At 45.7% G+C, this 25,609-nt stretch overlaps 1 protein-coding gene across 3 annotated transcripts in view; it reads left to right on the forward strand.

Moving 5' to 3' along the window:
- The first annotated feature begins 2,574 nt into the window (after positions 1-2,574).
- Positions 2,575-25,609, forward strand: part of ATP6V0A2 (ATPase H+ transporting V0 subunit a2) — a 36,279-nt gene continuing 13,244 nt past the window's right edge. For 2 of the 3 annotated variants that reach the window (XM_067701151.1, XM_067701152.1), the window contains exons 1-9: positions 2,575-2,900; positions 8,171-8,249; positions 10,268-10,365; positions 12,319-12,456; positions 13,493-13,581; positions 14,765-14,891; positions 21,620-21,702; positions 23,191-23,284; positions 24,242-24,454. In XM_067701151.1, coding sequence (XP_067557252.1) covers positions 2,784-2,900; positions 8,171-8,249; positions 10,268-10,365; positions 12,319-12,456; positions 13,493-13,581; positions 14,765-14,891; positions 21,620-21,702; positions 23,191-23,284; positions 24,242-24,454 — 1,038 coding nt within the window. In that variant the 5' untranslated portion in view covers positions 2,575-2,783. The remainder of the gene's footprint in view (positions 2,901-8,170; positions 8,250-10,267; positions 10,366-12,318; positions 12,457-13,492; positions 13,582-14,764; positions 14,892-21,619; positions 21,703-23,190; positions 23,285-24,241; positions 24,455-25,609) is intronic. The other variant, XM_067701150.1, reaches the window with a different exon arrangement.

A 25,609-nucleotide genomic window follows, 5' to 3' on the forward strand; every position in this document is an offset into this window, starting at 1 on the left:
TCGTTTCACATGGACTTTGTGCACCGTGGATAAACTGAATTTTGAAAAGCGGGTCTCTTCCCTCTCACTCTGCTTGATTGAATTTTGAGTGCCTCCTGACATCCTGGTGCTACCTACGTTGTGTTGTTGCATTTTGTTTGTTTGTTTTTTTGGGGGGGCCCGCACCATGCGGCTTGTGGGATCCTAGTTCCGCAACAAGGGATTGAACCCAGGCCCTCGGCAGTGAAAGTGCAGATTCCCAACCACTGGACCGCTAGGGAATTCCTGGCTGTTGCATCTTCGCTCAGCATTCTTGCCCAGAGGAGTTTCAAATCTTCCTTCCCCTCTAAATCTACAAATCTAGTTCTGTTTTTTCCTAATTCATATTAAACATGTAACAAATGACATAAGAAATCCCTCCCCCCAAGTACCACTGTTTGTATCACACCGTGGAAACACTGGATTTCTCCCCCCTCTGCCTCTTTCTTTGATGTGGATCTCTGTGGGTTGAGGTGATTACACCCACTAGGAGTTGAAATTGTCTTTTTTTGTCAAAGAAAACGAAATACCCAACTGACTCATTGCAGAGATTCAGAAAGTCTTTCTATGGCGGTTGGTATAACTAGCTCTGGAAAGTTAACGTAAAATTTCCAAATGACAGGTAATTTAGCCTGATTTTGTGGGCTTTGTTAGGGTGATTTTGTACGCAAGAAGGGAAAAACTCTGGCAGTAGAACGGGGTGGGGGGGGAGCATACTATATGGTTTTGCCTTTTCTAAGTTTATACATTCATATATGCATTTGGGAAGTATTTATTGAGTGGCTACTGTGCTGGGCACTGGAGATACCAAGACAGTGCCCCTCGTCCAGTGGAGCTGTTGACTGAAAAAACCAAAAAAACCCACAATCTGAAAGTTGAGAGTTTCATTTTCTTTTTTTTGCCATACGCGGGCCTCTCTCACCGTTGTGGCCTCTCCCGTTGCGGGCACAGGCTCCGGACGCGCAGGCTCAGCGGCCATGGCTTACGGGCCCAGCCGCCCCACGGCATGTGGGATCTTCCCAGATCGGGGCACAAACCCGTGTCCCCTGCATCGGCAGGCGGACTCGCAACCACTGCGCCACCAGGGAAGTCTTGAGAATTCTGTTTTATTCGGGGATCTTACTGAGGACTACAGCTCTGGAAGGCAGCCTCTCAGCTGAGGAGCTGTTTGGAAGAGGTAAAGGAAGAGCCAGGAGTTTCTGTTTAAAAAAACCAAGTAGTTGAACATCAAAAGATTACTGCTAATCATAAAAAAACAGTCATCACAAATTAAGGATTTTAGTGCTTTTCTATGTATGGGAAGATGCAAGAGTCTGGGGTCATGGAAATTTTTCCTTTGATATGCATCTTAACTAGGGTCAGTATCCTGTTTTTCTCCATTCTGAATCCCCTCAGGGTGAACGACTGGGGGCAGCTGCAGTGGCTGAGGGCTTGATGGCTGCAACATCCTTTGTTTACTGAAATGGCAGGCAACTTGTTTTGTCCACCGAGTTTACATTTCCAGTGGGAGAAAGCCCGCAGTAAAGGAAGATAATGTCAGACAGTGGTAGGTGCTATGAAGAAAATAAAACAGGACTGTGGTGGAGTGGGGTGGTAGGGCTACTCCCGCTACTGGTCAGGAACAGCCTCTCAGAGGCAGGGACATTTGAGCTGAGACTTGGAGGAGCTAATTTTGAGGTCTGGGAGAAGGGTATTCTAGGCAGAGACAGGGGAAGGGTCAGCAAGTTCAAGTGCACCCACCTGGAAAGAGAAAGAAAGCAGGAGCAGGGGAGAAAAGGGAGCCCAGGGCAGGCAGGTGGAGACCAGGGCTTGTGGAAATCAGAGGCCAGACCCGGTGGGGTCTTGCTGGCCGTAGTGAGAAGTTTGGATTTTACTCCGAACGCGGTGGGAGAAGCCAGAGGATTTTCAGTAGGCTCACATCCCATTTTCGTCCTGCCAGAGATCTCTGTAGCTGCTGTGTGCAGGAGCGTATAAGGCAAGAGCAGCCTGGCATCAGACCCTGCTTTCTGGTCCGCACACAGGCCAGGACCCCAGAGAAAAGCCAGCGGCAGGAGCTAGCTGCAAACACCGCACAGGGTGTAATTCTGTTGATAGGAAATATCCTAACAGGCAGATCTATGGAGAAGAAGTTGTTTAGCGATTGCCCGGAGCTTGGGGACGGGCAGGGGATTGACTGCAGCCGAGCAGGAGGAATCCTCCTGGGGTTGATGGAAATATTCTAAAATTGATCGTGACGATGGCTGCACAACTTTGTAACTTTACTAAATATCACAAAATTGTATACTCTAGTCGGGTGAACTTTATCGCACGTAAACTCAGTAAAACTCCTTTTAAAAAGCTGTGAACATTGGAGCGAGTGGCAGCTTTCGGTCGGAGTCCGGACGGGTTCTGTGACCCACCGCAATGCCGCCGGGTTTGCGCCGTTTGGCCCCGCCGCCTGCGCCGCCGTCGTCCGCAACTCCGGGCGCCATTGGTCGGCCGGCGTGGGGGGGGGGGGCCAAGAGCGCGCGGGGGGGGGGGGCGGAACCGGAACCGGCTGTAGCCAGGGGGCGGGGCCTCGAGGGCGGCTCTGGCGGCTCCTGGAGCGGCGTCCGCGGCGGCGGGACCGGGGGTAGTTGGTGCAGAGCGGAGTCCCATGGTTCGGGGCTACGGCCAGGCCGCAGGAGAAGCCCGAGCTCCGGGCCGCCCCAGCTGACCGTGCGGGCCCGCGCGGCCCGGAGCCGCCGCCGCCCTTCGGGCCCCGCGGGGGCGCGGGCCGGCCAGCCATGGGGTCCCTGTTCCGGAGCGAGACCATGTGCCTGGCGCAGCTCTTCTTGCAGTCCGGCACGGCCTACGAGTGCCTCAGCGCCCTGGGCGAGAAGGGCCTGGTCCAGTTCCGAGACGTGAGTGTCGCCCGGGAGATGCGGGCCGCACCTGCCCGCGGAACTCCCGCATCGAGCCTTTCGCTCGGGCCTCATTTCCGTGGGCGCCTGGGCGCCCATTTCCCATACGGGGAAGCTGAGGTCCACTTTCCGGCCAGAACTTCCGCAGAGCGGGGCCCGAGCCCAGGGTCGCCGAATGTTCGGTCCGCGGCCGCCCAGGCTGGGTTAGTTAGGAACGCTCCGCGTCGTCTTCGTCCACTCGGGTCGTGCCATCTGATGCTTCGGAGCACGGACTCTGGGCCAGACACTGGGCTAAGCGGGAGAACAACTCTGATAAGGCCTCTTGGAGCCCTTCTGGAACTTACGGGGCAGGGGGAACGTGAGAAATATTAAGCAAATGAATACGTAAACAGGAATATGTTTGCCATACAGAAAATAAAACGGGGGGATGAGATAGTGCCTCAGTTGGGGGTGGTCAGAGAGGTCTCTCTGAGGAAGTGTTCTTGGGCTGAGACCTGAATGGGCAGGAGCCGGCGCTGGGAAGATCTGGGGGAACAAGTTCCCAGGTGGAGGGAACTGGAAGAGCCAGGAGCCTGAACTGGGAATGAATTTGGTGTAAGCTCCTGAGGGGCGGGATTTTTGTCGTTTTTGTTCACCGATACCTGATGATGTACATATCACTGCCTAGGAAGGAGTTGGAGTGCAGTCAGAATTTGTTGAATGAGACTTGTCTTCCCAGCAAATAGTAATAAACCCTTGTTTATATATCTGTTTATTTATTGTTTGTCTCCACCGTGGACTGTCAGCCCCCCCGGGGTGGGGTAATGGCCTTGCCTGCCTTGTTTATTCCTGATTCCTGAGTACAGTCCCTGACTTTGTGGGCACTAGTATGCCTCTGTGGAATGAATGAACAAGCTTTCATTGAGTGCTTGCTCTGTTGCAGACACTGAGTTTGGTGCTGGGGACTCAGGGGTGAGCAGGGTGGACAAAGTCCCTGTGTTTTTGTTGCTCACAATGTAGGAGAGACACTGATTATGAACTGTGATAAGTGCCATGAAGGAAAAGAGCAGTGTGAAAGGGAGATTATGAAGCAGGACCTTTGCTAATTGAACTGGAATTCACTTGGATGAACATTTTATTTCCTGGGACCCAGCTTTCATCTCCTCTGGTTTCCCTTCGTCTTTCTGAGGGCTCCTTAGTTTCAAGAGGGAACCACCCGTACCTAAGATCTGGTGTCGTTGATCCCTGGGTTGGCCTCACAAGGCAACTGCCAGGTCAGAGAGAAACTCCTGAGTGGGAGGCGAGGCTGCAGAGAAGGCCCAGCTCTTCCTGGTTCCTGGAGCCATTTGGGCTTCAGCACGCGGTGCCCACTTTGCTGGCAGGTGCTGCTGTGCTGAGCTGTGACTTAGTAGCACCCGAAAGATTCAGGAAACAGTTGTGAGAGAAATGGGCTTCCTTCTTTATAACAGGTAGATTTCTTCCATCCTGTTAGTACTCAGGCCAAGAGGCTTAAAGCAAGCTTAAATCTTAGAGGTTTGAACAAACACCCTAATTACCGCAAAGATGCAAGTTTCATTGAGTGCCATTACATTAGGTAGTAGGGGACAAAGCTGCCGTGTTAAAATGAGCTCTTCTTTGTGTGATGCTAGGTTTTCGGAGCTCAGGGTGTGTGTGTGTGTGTGTGTGTGTGTGTGTGTGTGTGTGTGTGTGTGTGTGTGTGTGTGTGTGTGAGTGATGCTAGGTTTTCGGAGCTCAGGGGGGTGTGTGTGTGTGTGTGTGTCTTTGGGATGACTGTCAAGCAGCACCGGTGCTAGTGCAGAAAGCTCTGTCACCTGACACTTCTGCTCTTCTGGAATTTCTTCCTGACTTTGTGCTCACCAGGTGGGATCCCTGACATCCGTCTTTTCTGATTTGCACAGGCTGGAGAGTTTCTGCCTTTCCTTTTAGTGATCCTTCTAAGGGAGAGGAGGCAGGGCAAGGGTTTCTGTAGTGACAGCCAAAGAGAAGACATGGAAAAGAAAGGTTATTCAACTCACCAGTAGGACTCAGTGAAGGGCAAGTCCATCTCTCTTTTCTAAGCGTCTGGAATTTGAGGACAGCGTTCACCTTTTGTCCGTTAGCTGCTGGAGTGGGAAGATGGGTGGCGTGGATACCAGTCACAACAGCACCAGGCAGCCTCTGCTGGTTTTTCTAGGTTAAATGTTAGTGTTAAAACAAATCTGCATTAAAATGTACTTCATAGGGCTTCCCTGGTGGCGCAGTGGATAAGAATCCGCCTGCCAGTGCAGGGGCACAGGTTCGATCCGTGCTCTGGGAAGATCCCACATGCCGCGGAGCAACTAAGCCCGTGTGCCACAACTACTGAGCCTGCAGAGCCTGCGAGCCACAACTACTGAGCCCGCATGCTGCAATACTGAAGCCCGCGTGCCTAGAGCCTGTGCTCCGCAACAAGAGAAGCCACCGCAATGGGAAGCCCGCGCACCGCTACGAAGAGTAACCCTGGCTCTCCACAACTAGAGAAAACCTGCATACAGCAACGAAGACCCAACACAAGCAAAAATAAATAAATAAATAATTTTAAAAAATGTACTTCATAGCGTTAGCCCGGAATTAAAGGTGCCTCCCTAAAAAGAAAATAGAAGCAAAACTTTATAAAAGAAACCATGCAACAGAAAAAACCAGTTAACGTACTGTGTAAGATGGTGACGGTGGATGTCAGATCCAATCCTGTGTGGTGTTGCCACAGAAGTTTGCCTCTTCGTGAAGATTCTATGTGTGGAACCATAGTGTCCAATTTGAGTTAGTGTTTGATATTGACGAAAAAGACAGTGAAACTGAGAAGTCATGTCTGTCGTTAATAGACAGCTTTTGACGGGTAGCTTCCTCTGCTCATTCTTAGTTCTGTTGAGATAGATTGTGTCTGAATCATTAGGACTCGAAAGTGGTTACTACTTTGGATTAATATGACTTCCGGAAATGAATGCGAATGTGACAAACAAGTGAAATTCAAATTTTTATCTTTCTTCTCGTTAACTCTTTAAAAAAAATTTCCAAAAACTGAACAAGAACCAAGCCTTTGGGATAGACATTCTCAGGTTGTTCAAGCAGCTTCATGCCAAGCTGTTTCTAATTCTCCTTTTTGAGAGTGCCAGTATAATGCTGCATGGAGTGAAGGTAAAATTCTTGCCCCAAATGCCTTTCAACATGAATGATTACTGTAATTTAAAAAATTGTGAAAGTAATATACGTCCATTGTGGGAAATTTGGGAAGCATGAGATACTAATTTCCATGATCCCATTACCTAGAAACAAACACTTTACCTTTTTGGTTCATAGTGTCCAATCAAACATTATTTTTCTAATATTATTATTAATTTTTAAAAATAAATTTATTTTTGGCTGCGTTGGGTCTTTGTTGCTGTGCGCGGGTTTCTCATTGCGGTGGCTTCTCTTGTTGCGGAGCATGGGCTCTAGGCGCGTGGGCTTCAGTAGCTGTGGCTCGGAGGCTCTAGGGCACAGGCTCAGTAGTTGTGGCGCACGGGCTTAGTTGCTCCGCAGCATGTGGGATCTTCCCGGACCGGGGCTTGAACCCGTGTCCCCTGCATTGGCAGGCGGATTCTTAATCACTGCACCACCAGGGAATCCCTCTAGTAATATTTTAAAATGTATGTACATAGGTATTTTTAGATAATTGGAGCCACACTGATAATATCTTTAGTCTTTTTTCACACATAAATCATGCATGACTAATTTCCTCATTTTATTAAATATTGTTTTACAATTTTTTATGGTTTTAAGCTTTATATAGTAAGATGTTTTTGTTTTAATAAATTTATTTATTTTTGGCTGCGTTGGGTCTTCGTTGCTGCGCACGGGCTTTCTCTAGTTGTGGCGAGCGGGGGCTACTCTTTGTTGCGGTGTGCGGGCTTCTTATCGCGGTGGCTTCTCTTGTTGCGGAGCATGGGCTCTAGGTGCGTGGGCTTCAGTAGTTGTGGCACAGGGGCTCAGTAGTTGTGGCTCGTGGGCTCTAGAACGCAGGCTCAGTAGTTGTGGCACATGGGTTTAGTTGCTCCACTGCATGCGGGATCTTGCCGGACCAGGGCTCAAATCTGTGTCCCCTGCATTGGCAGGAGGATTCTTAACCACTGCACCACCAGGGAAGTCCTGATAAGATTTTAAGTAAAGGGGAGAGTATATGGGAACAGTGAACTGTGGACCCATATTATAAACCAATGGTGGGACTTCCCTGGGGGTCCAGTGGTTAGGACTCGGCGCTTTCACTGCCGGGTCCGGGTTTGATCCCTGGTTGGGGAACTAAGATCTCAAAAGTCGTGTGGTCCCAAAAAACCCCACCCATCAGACAAGATCATTTTGAAGCAAATCCCGGATGTATAATTTCACTCATAAATATTTCAATAAGTATCTCTAAAAGGTAAGGACCCTAAAAAAATCATAACCACAATACCATTATCATACCTAAAAATTTTAATAATAATTTCTTAATATAATCAAATACCTCATCATTTAAAACATAATTTTTAATAAGTGCATAGTAATCAATTATATTACTGAACCATAATTTTTATCCAACTTTATTGATGTGTATCATAAAATTCACCCATTTCAAGCGTACAATTTGTTGGTTTTTAGAAAATTTTCTGAGTAGCACGTCCATTGCCACAATCCAGTTTTAGGCCGTCACATCATCCCAATAAGGTCCCTTATGCTCATTTACAGGTCATCCCCGTCCCTACCCCAAGACCCAGGCAGTCACTAACCTACTTTCTGCCTCTAGGTTTTCCTTTCTTGGACATTTCATAGACATGGAGTCACACAATATGTGGTCTTCTGTGTCTTTCATTTGCATCATGTTTCTGAACATCCTCTGTGATGTTGATGTGTCAGTTTGTTCCTTTTTACTGCTGAGTAGTGTTCCCCAGTGTGGATATAGACTGTGATTTCTTTAACCAGTTTTCCACTGTTAAGCATTTTTTCTCTATCCCTGAGGTGGATGCTCTTTTAGATACATTTTGGTCCGTATCCATAGTTTGTTCCTTTAGGTTGAATTTCTTCACGGGATATTTCTGGGCCAGAGGATACTTTTCAGGCTGTTTTTTTGGTAACAGTTGCCAAATCGCTTTCCAGAAAAGATGTGTCAGTTTATGCTCCTATCCAGTAGTGTCCGAGGATCTGCTTCCCCCCAAACCCTTGACTATCATATTTTATTTATAAAATCGAATTTATTTTTAAATTGGAGAAAATTCAAAGCAAAATTTTCATCTTTTTCTCAGCTGAACCAGAATGTAAGTTCTTTCCAAAGAAAATTTGTTGGTGAGGTGAAGAGGTGTGAAGAACTAGAGCGAATATTGGGTAAGTTTATTTTAATAACTTAAATAATTATTGTTATATAAGTAAACCTTGTTCACTTTAGAAAAATTAGAAAATCTAGACAAGTAGAAAGGAAAAAAGAAGTCGTCCATATTCTCACCATTCATGTATTCACTATTATGTAGGTTTATATATTTTTTTACTGTTCATCTATAAAAGTAAGGATTTACATACATAATGGTCAGGTTATTTTGTTATTAGCTTTGTTTCTCATTTGATGGTACTTTAACATCTTTTCATGTCAATAAACAGATTGACTCATCATTGTTTATAATGGTTGCATAGTATTTTATGGTATTAATGTGCCATAATTTATTTAGCCAATCCCTTGTAATCTATTATAACTTAAAAACATTGTATACACATTAATAGATTACTTAAAATTTTATCAGAGAACAGGGGAGGTAGGAAATGGCAGATACATTGGTTATAATTTCCTTTTTTTCAGGGCTTCCTTTGTAGAGATCAGTGTTCTCTGACTGTTAACCATTAAAACTCAGCCGTAAAACCTTTAACGTCTTAGCCTAAAATAAAATAGTCTTTATCAATTCTAACCTTGAAATTCTGACTGAAATAGAGAGGGGGGAACGATGCCAGTAATTGTCTAAAGTACCAAATTTGTTTTTAGAGGGATGAACAGAAAAACCTGGGAGTGAGAGTGTTGAGGAGGGGAGAGAAGATGACTTTTGGAATGATTTCTAATAGCAGTTAATTATTGTGGATTTTATATTTTTTAATTGGGGGTTTTTAAGATCGAAAGAAACCTGTTAGTCATCTGAAGTCTAGTTGTCTGCATATTGTTTGAGGTCCCAGTTATTTGTGTGGATCATGTAGGGTAGGGTGATACCACATCCCCATCCTTGCCATATATATAAGTCATTGGACAGGTTGTATATTCGGAATGAGTTTTCAAAGGCGGGGCAGGAGTGACAACACATTAGATGTGTCCAGGACTTCCTGTAGCTTAGACTATTTCAAAAAGAATGCAGACTTAAAAAGAAAATGAACTCTCAAGTAAATTTAGGTATAAAAGATAGGTTAAAAAAATTTACATCCATTTCCAGAAAGCTGTTAAACCCAGTGCTTCCTTTGCTATCTTATGGGTAAGACATCATCGCTTTTCTTCCTCCCTCCTCCCTTCCTCCTTCCCTTTCTCTCTCTCTTTCTCCCTTTCTTCCTTCCTTCCTTCCTTCCTTCCTTCCTTCCTTCCTTTCTTTCTCTTTCTCTCTCTCTCTCTTTCTAATAAAATAACTAGTTAACATTTCTCCAAAATACTATATCTGGTAATGACTTTACCAGGTATTATGACTTTTATCCTAAGGAAAAGAACGCTTCATGGAATTGAAAATGTAAACTAAAGAAATTAAGTTTTTTTTGGCTGGTTCATTATTAGTTTCATGAATCTAGTTTTTAATGTAAGTAGAGAAGGCAGTGTAAGTTGCTCTAAGTTAAAACATCACGGCTAACTGGGGACTCAGGAGAACCTGACTTTCTGTCCTGTGGTCTCCTCCTTATAGAGGAGACTGATAGAGGATGTGTTTTTCCTGATGGATGTGTATTTCCTCCTAATGGTGTCTGCAGGGAGGTTGCACTAACGTCTCTGGTGGGGACGATTATAGGTCTATCATTGGATTATTCCTGCACTTCCAAGTGTGTCCTTAACCTTCTGCTTCCTATACAGGTGCAGAGGCAGCTGTGACTCCAAAGTTCTTTAACTAGAGTTTTAGAAATGAAGGACGTGGGGAATTTCAGAAAATGTGTATCCAGGTTACTGTTTGTTTTGTCACTGCACGCTCATCTCTCTAGGCAGCATTATTTTGCAGATCTTTGGAAACAAGGCTGCAGAAGGCATCCTATCAGTCAGTTGCGACAGGCAAGATTTTATGCATTTAGACATTAGTTTTTAGATGACCTGGGAAAGGTTGGGATGTAAAATGTTCTCACTGCAATGTCCTGTAGTAAGTTTTTGAGTCTAATTTGTTTAACTTTTATTTCCACAGCATATTTGGTGCAGGAAATTAATAGAGCTGATATTCCCCTCCCTGAGGGAGAGACCAGTCCTCCTGCACCACCCCTTAAACAAGTGCTCGAAATGCAGGTAACTGGTTTCTGAAGAAGCGGTTTTAGGTCACTGACCTCAGAGACTGCTTATTCACTTACTTTATATTGTCTTGTGCTTTTCTGCCTTTCTTCTCAAAACCGTGGAATGAAAAGCAAAAGACTGTATTATGGTTAATTCTCAGTAACAGGTTATCTGTGATAAATTTTAACTGGAATTTGGTTTTCTTTTAAAATGTAAGACAGGGCTTCCCTGGTGGTGCAGTGGTTAAGAATCCACCTGCCAATGCAGGGGACACGGGTTCAAGCCCCGGTCCGGGAAGATCCCACATGCTGTGGAGCAACTAAGCCCTGCGCCACAACTACTGAGCCTGCGCTGTAGAGCCCGTGTGCCACAACTACTGAGCCTGTGCTCTAGAGCCTCCGAGCCACAGCTACTGAAGCCCGCGCGCCTAGGGCTTGTGCTGCACAACAAGAGAAGCCACCATGAGAAGCCCGCGCACAGCAACGAAGACCCAACGCAGCCAAAAATAAAAATAAATTAAAAAAAAAAAAAGAATATATTAGAAAAAAATAAAATGTAAGACAGGTGGTATTGAACAGAGACTAACAAGAGTTAGGTTGTGAGATCTGGGCTCATGTGATGTGACTCCGGGCCTGTGCAGGCCTTAGCAAGCCTCTCCTGCTGCACATGGAGGCTTCAGGCCTGTGCCCTTCGCACTCTCCCCAGTTCACCCTGGCCCTTCCCCCTCTGATTTTCAGAAGCTCGTGTGAAGGTGCCAGGTGGTTCCCCATGAGCAGCAAATGAGATTCCTTCTTCTGGAGTCCCCCACCACCGTGAGAGCACTGGCTTGTACATTAGCATCCCCCCTTCCCCCCCATGAATTATCTCCTGAGGTTTTGCTCTAATCATCTGATAATTCATCACACTGGGAAATAGACTGGAGCCCTTTACAGCTCTTAGTACTGTATAATTAGGACCATTCCATTGCTGGCTGCTCTGTTTGTTTTTCTGGGAGGATGTCATTTAACAGTTGGTATATGAATGGACTCGAGAGAGAACTGTACGGTCAGATGAGAGCAGTCATCTGGCTTGGCCTGTTTGGTGTGTCGCTTTTGATGTAATTACAAATATAGTGATTACTGGCTGCTTATCGTTTTTTATAAGGCAGAACACAAGTACTGAATGTAGCGTGTCAGGTGATTTGTCTGAATACCGTGGGTTGTTTTACAGATTTCTGCTTCTATCATTTTAATACTTAAGGATTGTTAAGGATGCTTGGTATATAACTAATTGTTAAAGAAGATTCGTTCTCAAGTATTTTTATGCTTAATTAATTGTGTTAAGTGAAACTGCATAGAAGCTCTTAAGCTAGAGACCAGGAATAATATGTTTGGGAAAGATTATCTAAAATTTTTCTATGTTGCAAATAAAAGGAAATGTAGTCTTGAAAAAGGAAAACTCTTTGGTGTATTGGTAATGGATAAGCAGATGAAGGGAAACCAGAAGAAATGATAGGACCTGAGATTAGAGATTGGGTCCAGCCGTAGGGCACTCATAGTCATCACGGCATCTGCGTGCTTGCCATCACAGGTACCTGAATTAATATGAAGCAGCAGATGATGGACTTTAAAAACCTGTGTGTGGGGCTTCCCTGGTGGCGCAGTGGTTGAGAGTCCGCCTGCCAATGCAGGGGACACGGGTTCGTGCCCTGGTCCGGGAAGATCCCACATGCCGCGGAGCGGCTGGGCCCGTGAGCCATGGCCGCTGAGCCTGCGTGTCCGGAGCCTGTGCTCCACAACAGGAGAGGCCACAACAGTGAGAGGCCCGTGTACCGCAAAAAAAAACAAAACCAAAAACCTGTGCATGTTTTCATATCCCTATCAAACTCTCATACATTATGGCTTTTTAAAACCTCTACTAGTTCTGGGGTACTGTGAAAAGAATATTAGAACCAGACTTGGAACTAACCCTGCTGCCGTTTCATTTCAGGAGCAGTTGCAGAAGCTGGAGGCTGAGCTGAGGGAGGTCACGAAGAACAAGGAGAGGCTGAGGAAGAACCTCCTGGAGCTGACCGAGTACACCCACGTGCTGCGAGTGAGCAAGGCCTTCGTCAGGCGCGACATGCAGGTGCTGGCGATGCTCGGGAGGAAGTGCATTTCTTCCTTCCTTTCTTTCTTTCTTTCTTTTGGTTGCGCCACGCGGCACGCAGGTTCTTAGTTCCCTGACCAGGGATTGAACCCGTGCCCCCTGTAGTGGAAGCGTGGAGTCTTCACCACTGGGCCACCAGGGAAGTCCCAGAAGTATATTTCTTTTATAAAATTCTCGTTCTCGTAAAGTTTTGGGTTTTGTTATTAACTCCTGTAGAGGTGTTGCTTTTTAAAAGAGATAGAGGGACTTCCTCATTGGAAGAGATACCCCTTACTCAATAAGGAGTAGCCCCTGCCCGCCGCAACTAGAGAAAGCCCGCACACAGCAACGAAGACCCAACGCAGCTAAAAATTAAAAAAAAAAAAAAAAAAAAGAGATACATTTAAAAAAAATCAGATACATTTTGATCTTACCTTTATCTTTCAGTTGGATTATATGACATTAAAAGAAGTTTTAAGCCTCTCCTTTGTTGGTTGGTTTTAACCATAACCACTTCCTATTCATGAAATGCTTTAGTTTGCAGTTGAAAAAAATCTTATGATCATGAGAAAAAATTGAACACTGGAAGTCAAACTCTAAAATTTAGTTTGTTTTTTTCTTCTCAAATTGCTGAGAGTAATGGAATTAAAAAAAAAAAATCTGTATGGGAATAAAGAACAGCCTATGCAGTAGCACAGTACTCAGCTGAGTATCAGAGAGGGGAGACGTATGTCCCTTATGAACTTTGTTTCACTTTCTGTAGCGGTGACCTCTGATACAGTTACTCTGTCTTGAATTAAGGCAATGGCATAAATTATAACTATACTTTCAAGTAAATGTCTTCAACTAGCTTACAAATAAGGGACAGGGAAGTTATGCTCTTCATCTATCAGAGCTGAGTTACGTGTCTGAGTTACCTTGGGGCCTTGGCACCCAAATCTGAGTTCCTATGCCCTGCAAACTTGTTTGGAAACACGACTTGAGAATTAAAGTGTCACTTTCAGTGAGACACACTTGGTTTCATATCTCTTTTTAGTTTGAACCCACTTACGAAGAATTCCCTTCCTTGGAGAACGATTCTTTGTTGGACTACAGCTGTATGCAGAGGCTGGGAGCAAAACTGGGGTAAGTGGCAACTGGCGGGTCGAGCTTTACACTGTCCTTCTTGTCAGTGGGAGACGAGCTGTGTTGAGTGGAAGGACGGCCACCATCTGAAAGCCTGTGATGGAATGAAAGAAAGTGAATATTTGTTTAAGAAAACACTGTACTCCTGTATTTGTTGAGTTGAATCACTCAGCTGTATTGACTTTTTAGCTAAATACGATGGAAATTTCTTCTTTCGGTATAATGAGGTGGAAAGGAGCAATTTATGCCAGTTATGCCATTCTTCGTTACTCCATAGCCTAAAATAATTGGTCATTGAAGCGTCAAGTCCTGTTTTGTTTGGTGGAAACATAGGGGCTAAACTGAGTCGGTTAATTTATTAATCGTATTTTAAGGGTGTCTTTCCACTGTTCACTCTCTCTGTTTACTTGAACTAATGGTAACTTGTTTCCTCATGTGATTTGTGATTTCTTTTTATTATGAACTGTTCCTCTATTCCTTATGTGTAGGAATTCAATGATGTTTAGTTTGAGGCTGTACTCTTTCAGAGAGAACTTATTTTTACATATGTCAGGTACTTGGGAGCACTCTACCTACCTGGAATCATTTTACGTTAATTTCTCAGCTTGAGTTTCTTTGTTTTTCTGTTTGTTTTCTCTCTGCCTGATGCATCCTAAGATGTGGTTGTAAATTCTCAAGTAACACTCTTCCCCTTCTCTCCAAAACCAAAGCCGAAATAAACAAGTTTGCTTGTAGGCTCCTTTGCAAGGTGGATTTTTTTCTAGTCCACCCATTCACTTAAGGTGTAACCCTTTGTTGGGGGGCAAGAGTCCCAACTTTGTGGGGATTGGGGGTTCAGTTCCATCTCTTCACCTGATATCGACCCAGAGCCCATCTCCTGTCTCCCTTGCTGGCATTGAAACCCAAGGCCTTAAGATACTGGGTCAGTATAATGCATCAGGGCACAGCTACGAGGTCCTGTTTTATTTTTGGATTCCAAGAATTTCTCGAAATTATGGGCTCAGCTCTACATTGAAGAGGACGTTTCAAAAATATTTTATGCAGCATTTCAGATATTTTGCAGTTGGAGGGCTTTGAGGATATCGCCAGCACTTGGGCAGGCGTGAAGGGCTTTGCCGCCCTCTTCATGTGGTTTGGTAATCCTCATTGCGCTTACTGGACCACAGCCTTTGGTGTCTCACAGATTTGTGTCTGGCCTCATTAACCAAGGGAAAGCTGAAGCATTCGGGAAAACGCTGTGGCGAGCCTGCAGAGGGCACAGCATCGTGACGCACGCAGAACTGGAGGGGCCCCTGGAAGACCCTGAAACGGTAAGTGGGCACCTCCTCCCCGTTTAGCAGCGGCGGACTTGCGCTGAAGCTGGAGGCACAGCGCAGAGCGGAGCACTTCAGTGAGCTGTCCACCACGTGCCTTGCCATCCTTGGATGCGTTTGGGGGGTAGTTCTTAACATGGAGGACTCTCTCCCGCACCGCCATAGTATGCCTGGGACGTTGACGTGGATGCGTCGCCACCCTCCCAGCCTCAGGTCCTGTTTGGGTTTCACCAGCCGTCCCAACACTGTTTTTTTTTTTTTTTTTTTTGGCATTTATTTATTCATTTATTTATTTGCAGCCGCGCAGCACGCGGGATCCTAGTTCCCCGACCAGGAATGGAACCCGGGCCCCGTGCAGTGGAAGCTCGGAGTCCTAACCACCGGACCGCCAGGGAATTCCCACAATACTGTCTTTTATAGCAAAGGATCTAGTTTAGAATCAGGCCTTAGACTTAATTGTCATGTCTCTTTGGTCTCCTTCATTCTGGGATAATTTCTCAGTCTTACCTTGACCTTCGTGACCTGGACATTTAAAAATTATTACAGACCAGTGGTTTTTATTTTGGTAGAATGCCGCTCTGTTTGGGTTTGTCTGATGTTTTCTCATGGTTAGATTCAAGTTATGTGTCTTGGGCAGGAAGTGATGCTGCTTCCCATCAGGGGTGCACAGTTCCTTTGTCCCATTACTAGTGATGTTCACTTTGATCACTTGCTCAAGGTAGCGACTCCTAAGCTTCTCCACTGTGAATTTATTACTCCATTTCCTTTGTATTTAGTACATGTTTTGGGGGAGGTGCTTTGAAACTCTGTAAGTACTCAATTTCTCATCAGATTTTCAGTGCATTAATTTATTTCCTGTTTTATTCAATGAGTTATACTCTGTTACTGTAATTCTTTATTTTGATATTCACATGCTCTAGATTTGGCCATTGGAGCCCATTTAGCTGGCTTTTATCTTCTTTTTACATGTTCCCATCATTTTTTGAATCCTTCTTTTCTTTCCTGCATAACAAGATGTCCCGATTCATCTTGTAATTTCCCTCACGCGGCTCTGGAATCAGCCATTTCTCCAAGGAACCTGGTTCTCTTTAGTGGAGAACGGTAATTAGAAGCCAGGATGCGGTCTCCGGGTGTGCCCATGGGGACTGAGGTGTCGCTGTTCCCAGCTCTGTCAGTGGACAGCTCTAGGACGCACACACGCACACGGCTCACACACACTCACAGCTTTATTTCTGTACCTGTGTGTATATATGAAAACTGTGAGTTTACATCCAATTCCAGTCCAACACCACAGGGTTCATTCTAAGTTTCTCTCTTTCTGTGTTTGTAACTCCTTTCTTCAGTGGTGGGAAACTTGGCTCCTATTATTGTTAATGTACTGATTTGATAAGTCCCCTTGTGTGTGACCAGTCTGCCCATTGATTTCCCATCTCTGCTGCCTCGCTCCTCTCTCTGCCTGGAGCTCCGAGTTCCCCAGCCCCCAGCCCGGGTTGTCCCCTAGTGTGGACTGCAGGGCCTCCTCACTTTGCTTGGGCTCTGACTTTGCCCTGGGTCACTGCTGCCCTTCCCCCCCCACCCCAGGTCCATCCCTGAATGCACATCTAAGGCTTCAGGAATGAATTATTCAGGAAGAGAAGCAGGGCAGCCAAAGCCATCATTACCTTTTAAAATAGCTGTGATTTTTTTTTTTTTAAAGACTTCACCATAAAAATAACTATTATATATTGGTCTAAGTGAGGCTGAACTTATCTACTAAGGGTAGAAAAGGAACTTGGGATTCTCAATTTTGAGAAAAGCGTTCGTGTTTTCTTTCCTAGATTTGCCTCAGGATTTTTGGCTATAAGATTAATAGTTTTGACACCTAAAGGAGTTTGGCTGTGAAATAATTTTCATATGGTTCAGCCTAAGTAAACCACACACGTTGGAAAATCTGATCAGTCAAGCTGTTCGTTAACCATACACCTGTAATAGTTTTTGTGGCTCCTGAAACTGCCGGTAGCAATATGTTGATTATCCTTCACCTGTGACCATTACGATCTCTCTATGTAAAGGTGAAGATTAAAACTGTTCTGAAGCAGCATTTACATGTTCTTTGAGTTTTTTCTTTAATTAAAAGAACATGTCCATCATTCTCCTGCAGAGCATTTACTCTGTAAAAAAAATTTTTTTCTATACAGTGTCTAAGCTCTTTTGTGCTGAGTTTTTACCGGATTTGTTAAAGGGCATTAAATGTCTGTGAAGAAATATGGAGACATGGTTAGAGATATATATGTATTTTTTAAAAATTCTTTACTTTTTCTTCACTTCTCATTTTTTTGTTGACGTATAATGGGCAGATTTTCTCTTGAAACTACAACTCCTCCCTCCCCCATGATTACAAAGGAAATGCGTGCTCGTTATTAGAAAATTGGGAACAATATAGAAAACATGAAGAAGAAAATCAGTCACCTGTAATCCTCCAGCTTAGAGAGAGTCGCTATTTATGTTTCAGTGTGCGTTCTGTTAGTCCTTGTTCTGGGGAGGATATGAGATTTGATTTGGTAACTTTTACTCAGGTTCGAGGATTTATTTATAGTGTCATGTTTAATGCCTTTTGGGTCGACCCCTTGAAGTCCTTACAGACCCCAGAGCATATTTCTACCCATTTTCTCCTTTGTCAGTATTGTTTCTAGGTGCTGACCAGTCTCTCTGTCAAAACTAGACTCAGGCAGTTTCATATGGTTTTATGATTTGTATTTTTTATGTTGCATACATCCGTGTTCCATATTATGTCTTAGGTGGTTGTGTTCCCTGACACAGTACTATTTTTAAAATTGTTAAGGAATCTTCAAATTCAGATGCACTATAAATACCATTTCTTTCTTCCCCCTGGGTATTTTCTTTCTTTTTTTTTTTTAAACACTTTTTAGAAATGAATATCCTAGTTTATCAGGTAAGAATTTCACAAACATTACTTTTTTTTTTTTTTAATTTTATTTTTTGGCTGCTTTGGGTCTTCGTTACTGTGCACGGGCTTTCTCTAGTTGCGGCGAGCAGGGGCTACTCTCCGTTGCGATGCGCGGGTTCCTCATTGCGGTGGCTTCTCTTGTTGTGGAGCACGGGCTGTAGGCACGCAGGCTTCAGTTGTGGCACATGGGCTCAGTAGTTGTGGCTCGTGGGCTCTAGAGCGTGGGCTTAGTAGTTGTGGTGCACGGGCTTAGTTGCTCCGCGACATGTGGGATCTTCCCAGACCAGGGCTCGAACCCATGTCCCCTGCATTGGCAGGCGGATTCTTAACCACTGCGCCACCAGGGAAGTCCCCCCTGTGTAGTTTCTTCAATAGTTTATTTTGAAATAATTTCAGTTTACAGAAAAGTTGCCAGAAGAGAACAAAGTCTTCTGTCTCTTCACCCAGATTTCCCAATTATTAACATTTTGCCATATATACTCCACTCACTCTTTCTGCATATCTATCCCCATTTTCATTAGGCTCCTTCCAGACCTTCTGCGAGGAAGCCGTGGACATGTATGTGTTGCCCCCTCATAACGACGCTATTTTATATAACCACCGTACAACCCTCAAAATGAGAAAAATCAACACAGATGCAACACTTGGTCCAATACAAACATGCCATCAAATTCCCCACAGTTTGCATTGTTTCCTTTCTGGTCCACTGCCCTGCCTGGGACTGTGCTTTGCATTCGGGACAGGCTTCACATTCTGCAGGATGACCCTCTCTTGGGGTCCATTCTGTGCTTCCTCTTGACCAGGCTCGGATCACACGTTGCTGGTGGGAACACCACGGAGTCAATTATCTGGTCCTCTCAGCACCTCCCACCAGGAGGCACGTAATATCGGCCTGGTCATGTTGGTGTCGTCCAGGTTTCTCCACCTTAATGTCACCATCTTGCTCTATTTAATTGATCAGTAGCTGGTGAGGAGGTGTTCCTAGGTTACTGGGGCCTTGTTCCTCAGCAGACCTCTGCCCACCAGCCTCAGCCTCCACGATGACTCTCTTGACCCCATCACCTCTGTTGCGATTGCCAGGGGGTTACTCTGTTCCCATCCTTCCTTCTGTACTTACTAGTTACCGTCCTCCAGGAGGCCGTGCTTTCCCTGCCCTCTCAGTCACTCGCTCATTCATCCACGGACTTAGGCATTCGTCTTTATTTAATGACTTGTAATCTGTTGCGATCCTTTTTATTATTTATTTAAAATTATTTATTTATTTTTGGCCACGCTGGGTCTTCGTTACTGTGCACGGGCTTTCCTCTAGTTGCAGCGAGTGGGGGATGCTCTGTGTTGTGGTGCACGGGCTTCTCATTGCAGTGGCTTCTCTTGTTGCAGAGCACGGGCTCTAGGCGCGTGGGCTTCAGTGGTTGTGGCACGTGGGCTCAGTAGTTGTGGCTCACGGGCTCTAGAGCGCAGGCTCAGTAGTTGTGGCGCTCGGGCTTAGTGGCTCCGTGGTATGTGGGGTCTTCCCGGACCAGGGCTCGAACCCGTGTCGCCTGCATTGGCAGGTGGATGCTTAACCACTGCGCCACCAGGGAGTCCCAGTCCTTTTTACTTTGATGCCCAAATTGTCCCTGATTTGGCCACTGGGCGTCCCTTCGTGCGTGTTCCTCTGGCCTTTGGCACGTCTGCAGCATTCACTGAGCAACCCCTTACTTTCTGGCACCACAGGATGGTCCCTGCCTCTGTCTGGAGTCAGCCATTCCTTCAAGGACCGCTGGTTCCTTTTAGTGGAGGATGGAATTTAGAAACAAGGATCTGGATGTTTGAGTTCTCATCATGTAGTGGAGTGTCATTGCTTCTGGGCCCTTTCAGCAGTCAAAACATGGACACACACACACACACACACACACACACACACACACACGTGCACAGAGCTGTATCCGCTTCTGCAGCTACCTGTGCACATTTATTATAAAACCGTTTGCTCAGACTCTAACCTACGATTCTGGACGTCTCTTTTTCGGTGTTTTGCACTCTCTTCTGACAGCGAGAAATCTGGCCTCCCTCATCCTCAGTGTGGTTCATGCACTGTGCGATTCGCTTGCTTATCCCACGTAACCAGCCTCCCAGACACCTCAGCCATCTCCTCCGCCCGCCACCTCCCTGGCCTCCCCTTCCCGGCCGCCCCGCGTCCCTGCCTTCGGGACCCAAGTGCCTCTGCTCTGCCTGAAGCTCCCCAACCTGTTCCCCATCCCCTCCGCCCCAGAGCTCAATTCTTGGATTGCTTCTCTCCTCTGTGCCCTTAGGGATCCCGTGTAACTTCATGGCTTTAAATACCATCCCTCGAATGTATACATCTGGCTTGGATCTCCCCCCTGAATACCAGACTTGTATTTAACTGGCTCCTCCATACCTTTGAAGTTTCTGGAAGACCTTTCCATGTGACACCTAAAACTGAACTGCCCATCTTCCCCCCAAGACCTGCCCGTCCAGGCTGGCCTGTCTCAGTAAGCACCAGCTCAGCTCTTCTCCGCCCAGCATCCAGAATGATCCCTGTAAAATGAGTCGGAGCGTCTCACCACCACACCCCCCGTCCCGCCTCAAAGCCCTCCTGTGGCTTCCTGTCTCACGGTGTCCCATCTTGTCACCCCCTGGCCATTCCTCTTCAGCCAGGCTGGCCTGCTCGCTTCCCCTCGTCTTGCCTCTGCACGAGCTTTTCCTCGGGCTCAGGAGGCTCTTCCCCAGGATCCATGTGGCTCGCTCCCTCACCCCCTTCACTCCTCTAGGCCCAGATGTCCCCTTCTCAGGGAGGCCTTCCCTCCTCGCCTGATTTAAAAGCTCAACCCCCAGCCTCTTTGTCCCTGTCACCCCTCCCAGCTTTATTGTCTTTATCGCCCTCATCTCCATTTGGCATATTATGAACTTTCCTAGTGTCTTGCTGCTAACTTGATATAAGCTTCCCTCCCCTCCCTTCCCTCCCAGGTCAGGGATTTTTGTCTGTTTTGTTCACTGCTGTATTCCTAGCACTGGGAACCAGTGCCTGGCAAATTGGCCAAAAACCTATTCAGTTCTATTTGTAGAATATTTGTAAATACAGTCAGTTCTCATTATTCGTAGTAGTTAACACTGTACAGTCTCCGTGAGAACTGAACCCTTGCTTCTAGGGGAAGCACAGGGTTATGTTCCTGTGAGTCTCTGGTCATAGCGTTCTTGTCAGCCGATCACTACATAACCTTGTTTTATTTAAAGACACCTTATTTAATATGTACTGTTGATGCATTAACATTGAACTCACTGCCAACCGCACCATCACGCCTGTCTGAACAAAGCTGATGGGACACACGTAAGTGCATGTCACAGCCTTCATGTGCTCGGAAACACTAGACAGCTTTGAGGACCATTTTGAACAGTGAAATCACCAAAAAAAGCACAAAACTGTGAAAAACTTGGCGCTAAATAGATCACAAAAAGGACACTTGTTTATAGTATGAGCTGAAATAAGAAGGCAGAGGGTCACCTTGTTTGACCTCAGCAGGAATATGCACATTGGGTGACTCAAAATTTTTGTCACTCTGCATGTCCACAAATGAATAAATGCTTGAGTATTGATTTGGGGGTTATGAATGATTTCTGGGGTGAATTTGCAATTATGGAATCTGCAGATAATGAGGATGGACAGTGTTTAGTGTTTGTTGAATGAATGAATGAATGAACTAACTCTGACAGAGTGCGAGCTGCCAGTTTTCAAAGTTCTAGACAGAGAAGTAACAGTTATCTTTATTCTTTGTAGGGAGAAGTCATAAAATGGTATGTGTTTTTGATATCCTTTTGGGGAGAGCAGATTGGCCACAAGGTTAAGAAGATATGTGACTGGTAAGAAAAAGAAACATTTTATTTCATTTATTTCTTTATCCTCAGTAACCTCTAGTTTTCTTAAAATATGTCTCTGAAGAGAAACACAGTGGTTGCAAAGGCTGCTGAGTTTTGTTACATGATTTCTTTGCTGTAATACCATGTTTTAAAACATTTAATTTGTCATCTCTCTTGCCAGTGTAATACTTAAAATAATTTAAAAATAGACACCATGTTAAGAACATTCCCAGATTTGATTTTTTTCCCTTAGGAATGAAGGCTGGGGAAGGAATCCAGTTTTAATATTTGGTGCCTTTCTGTTGCTTTTAGCTACGCGTAGGCTTATCTGTCCTCATGGAGCGTACGGCTCATCCTTTCCCAGCCCTCTGCAGTTACCTTCTTTGCAGCCTGGGGAAGGGGGCCTGGCAGGTGGTGGAGAGTGTGGGCTCGGAGAGGCCTGCCTGCCAGACGAGATGGTACAAGTAAAAGGCTCCCGTACCGCGTAAGCCTCCGGTAAACGTGGAGCAGTATCACAGCAAGAATCGGTCTGTGGCTTAGTCTTGTCACCAGTGGGAAAACACGCAAAACCACATGAAAACTCAAAAGAATGGCCTTTTGTTTTCTTATACTCGGGGAACTTTTAGCTGCCTTGCTTCTTGCTGGGGTGAGTAAGGGTGGGGTTCGGTTATTTCCTTCGGATTCCGTGTTCACCAGCGTTTGATACTCAGTCACTGGTGTTATGGAAAGTAACTTTAGGTGATACGTGGACTAGCCTATTCTTACTTAATAGGTATATATTTATTTTTTATGTAGATTAGAAAAACTGTAGCCAGCACACAAACCTGTGACTTCACAGATATCATTGCTTAGGGTAAGGCTGGAGTAAGAATTTAATTTTAGTAGCCAGAGCTTAAAGAGGAACATAAAGCATGGCATTAAAACACTAAGGCAGCATGGGAGTCGCAGCAGCTGAGGGGGTGTGGCTGCAGCTGGGGGGGCGTGGCTCTGCCTCCCCTGCGTCCTGGTGTCACACGTGGCCCCAGAGGACGTTTACTGAAGCCCATGTCAGAGGCGATTGCTAGGCATCCAGAGCTTTCTCCTCCTCCGATTTTCTCTTTTTTGTAAAAGGTAATTATTGTTGTATGTTCTTTGTCTTTGATTTATATTTTACACTTGTTTAATGATTTCCAGCTCAAGGGTGGTGGTGAATTTCAGGAAGTTGGAATTGGGAATGAGCTTTTGGGAATCATCGAGGGTAGGAATGGAATGTGGAGCCACGACAGAGTTCACTAAATCTATGGAATTCCGTAGAAAATTTGTTGAGCGTCCATGTGCAAGGCCTTACCGTGGCTGGGTGCCTGTGTCTGCACCTTTTTGTCCCAGAGGGCTGCTTGTATTCTGGTTTGGGAGGAAGTGCGCCCAGGCGGTAGACTGAATTTAGCTCTAGCTTTTGGCCTAGCTTCTTGCAGTTCTGACAGCCGCGGCACTGTGCTGAATCCTGTCTTCTAGTTACCATTGCCACGTTTACCCCTACCCGAATACCGCCGAGGAGCGGAGAGAGATTCAGGAGGGCCTGAACACCCGGATTCAAGATCTGTATACTGTGAGTGAACCAGAAACTTGCCTCCTTATCCGAGGGTTTGCAAAACATTTACAAATCCATTTACTTTCTTTTTTAATGTGGAAAATTTTGGTTGTGGACAAATCAAGGTGTTTTAGGGAGTTTGGAATGGCACCTCCCTCCTCTTCGTGGGAGTTTTATTTTAGCTGTTAGAGACCTAGATGGTTTCTAAACGATGGGGCTTTAAAGAATAGTCTGGTCATCTTTGATCTGTCAGAGTGTAATTCTTTTTTTTTTTTTTTTTTGCGGTACGTGGGCCTTTCACTGTTGTGGCCTCTTCCGTTGCGGAGCACAGGCTCCGGACGCGCAGGCTCAGTGGCCATGGCTCACGGGCCCAGCCGCTCTGTGGCATGTGGAATCTTCCCGGACCGGGGCACGAACCCGCGTCCCCTGCATCGGCAGGCGGACTCCCAGCCACTGTGCCACCAGGGAAGCCCCGGAGTGTAATTCTTGATGAGAGAGGACAAGCGAGCCCCATTTACAGTGCTGGCTGTAATTTTACCTGCACTATTTCAATTCCCATTTCTGCTTAGGTCAGCGAGGGCTCTTGGTAACAAGAAGCGGACTCTGACCCACTTGAGTGAAAGGGGATTTCTTGGCAGGATGGGATGGGATGGGAGTTGGTGGCTCACGGGTTTTGACAGGGAGCTGGGCCGAGGCTGAGAGTGGGTAAGAACCAGGCCCCCAGCTCTCTGGACCCAGCCGGGCCATCATGCCGCCACAGGGACCACGACTTCTAACCATTTCCTGTGCCCTGGGGTCCCTTCTGGAAAGGCAGCTCCAGGGCCTGGAGGAGAAGGACTGAACTTCCTTAACTGTCCCCAGAGAGTCAGGTGCCTGGAATTCGCCCCCCCACCCATCACTGAGGAGAAAGTCCCTCAGAGGAGGTCAGGTGCCCAGTGGACACTCTGCTGAAAGTCCATGTTTGTCCTCACCCAGGTGCTTCACAAAACCGAGGATTACTTAAGGCAAGTGCTCTGTAAAGCCGCCGAGTCAGTCTACAGCCGCGTCATCCAGGTGAAGAAGATGAAAGCCATTTACCATATGCTGAACATGTGCAGCTTTGACGTGACCAACAAGTGCCTCATCGCCGAGGTCTGGTGTCCCGAGGCCGACCTGCACGAGCTGCGCCTTGCTCTGGAGGAGGGCTCGGTGAGGCGGCCCTTCCCTCCCTGCCAGCCCTTCCCCGCAGGAAATAAGATAGAGGAGGAGAGGACACCGTGTTGACTCTTTTGAACTGAAACTATGGAGAGTTGGTCCCTCGAGGCTCTGTGTGCACGTGCATTTTTTTTTAAATTGATGTATGGTTGATTTACAGTTGTTTCAGGTGTGCAGCAAAGCGATTTGCACAGGCATTTTTAATTTGCTCTTTAGAGTAAGGAATTCAGTCTCATGGTTTAAAAGTCAAAAAAAAAATTAAAAAATATAAAAGACCCAGTGAAGTGGCTTCCTCCTATCCAGAGCCTCATATGTCCAGTTCCTCTGCTCAAGGACAACCCTTGTTTTACTTCTCTTACGTCTTTGAGTTTCTTAATCATAGATAAGCAGATAGGAATATATAAAGGGAGAGAATTCCCTTCCTTCACAAAAGATTGTGTGCTATTCATACTGTTCTTTTCTCATAAGAAAACTTCCCTGTTTTTTTTAATAGCTATTTAATATCCTGCTGAATGGATGTACCGTGGCTTATCGAACCAGTTCCCTGGTCATTTAGGTGGTTTCTAACTTTATGAATACCAGTGCAGTGACTAGCACTTGACCTTTGACGGTTCAGACACGCACAAACCCATCTCCGGGTAAATTCCCAGCATGGAATTGCTGGATCAGTTTTGGCAAATATTGCCAGTTGTTGCATTTCTCTTATTTTGAGTGAGGTTGAATATCCTTTTGTATGTTTAAGAAGAGCCTTTGAACTTTCACTTTTTTGGTGAATGCTGTGTTCATGTGCTTTGCCAGTTTTCTACTGGGTTGTTGGTCTTTTTCTTATTAATTTCCTTGGCTCGTTGTCTGTGATACGAGAACAGATATTCTCCCCAATTTGTCCCTTGTCTTTTGGTGTTTCTGTTTGTTTGCTTTGGTCGTGCAGAAGTTTTTTGTTAAATATAGTTGAACCCATCCACCTCTGCTCTTACAGCCTCTGAACTTTGAATAATAGCTTCTTTCCACTCCTGGGCTATGGGGTCAAGTCTCCCACGTTCCTGTGAGGGTTTTTTTCTGTATCAAAACTTAGTTCTTGGAGAGATAAATTAGGAGGTTGGGACTGACATATACACACTACTATATATAAAATAGACAACCAACAAGGAC

The sequence above is a fragment of the Pseudorca crassidens genome, chromosome 12 (genome assembly GCF_039906515.1).
Source record: "Pseudorca crassidens isolate mPseCra1 chromosome 12, mPseCra1.hap1, whole genome shotgun sequence".
Taxonomy (NCBI): Eukaryota; Metazoa; Chordata; class Mammalia; order Artiodactyla; family Delphinidae; genus Pseudorca; species Pseudorca crassidens.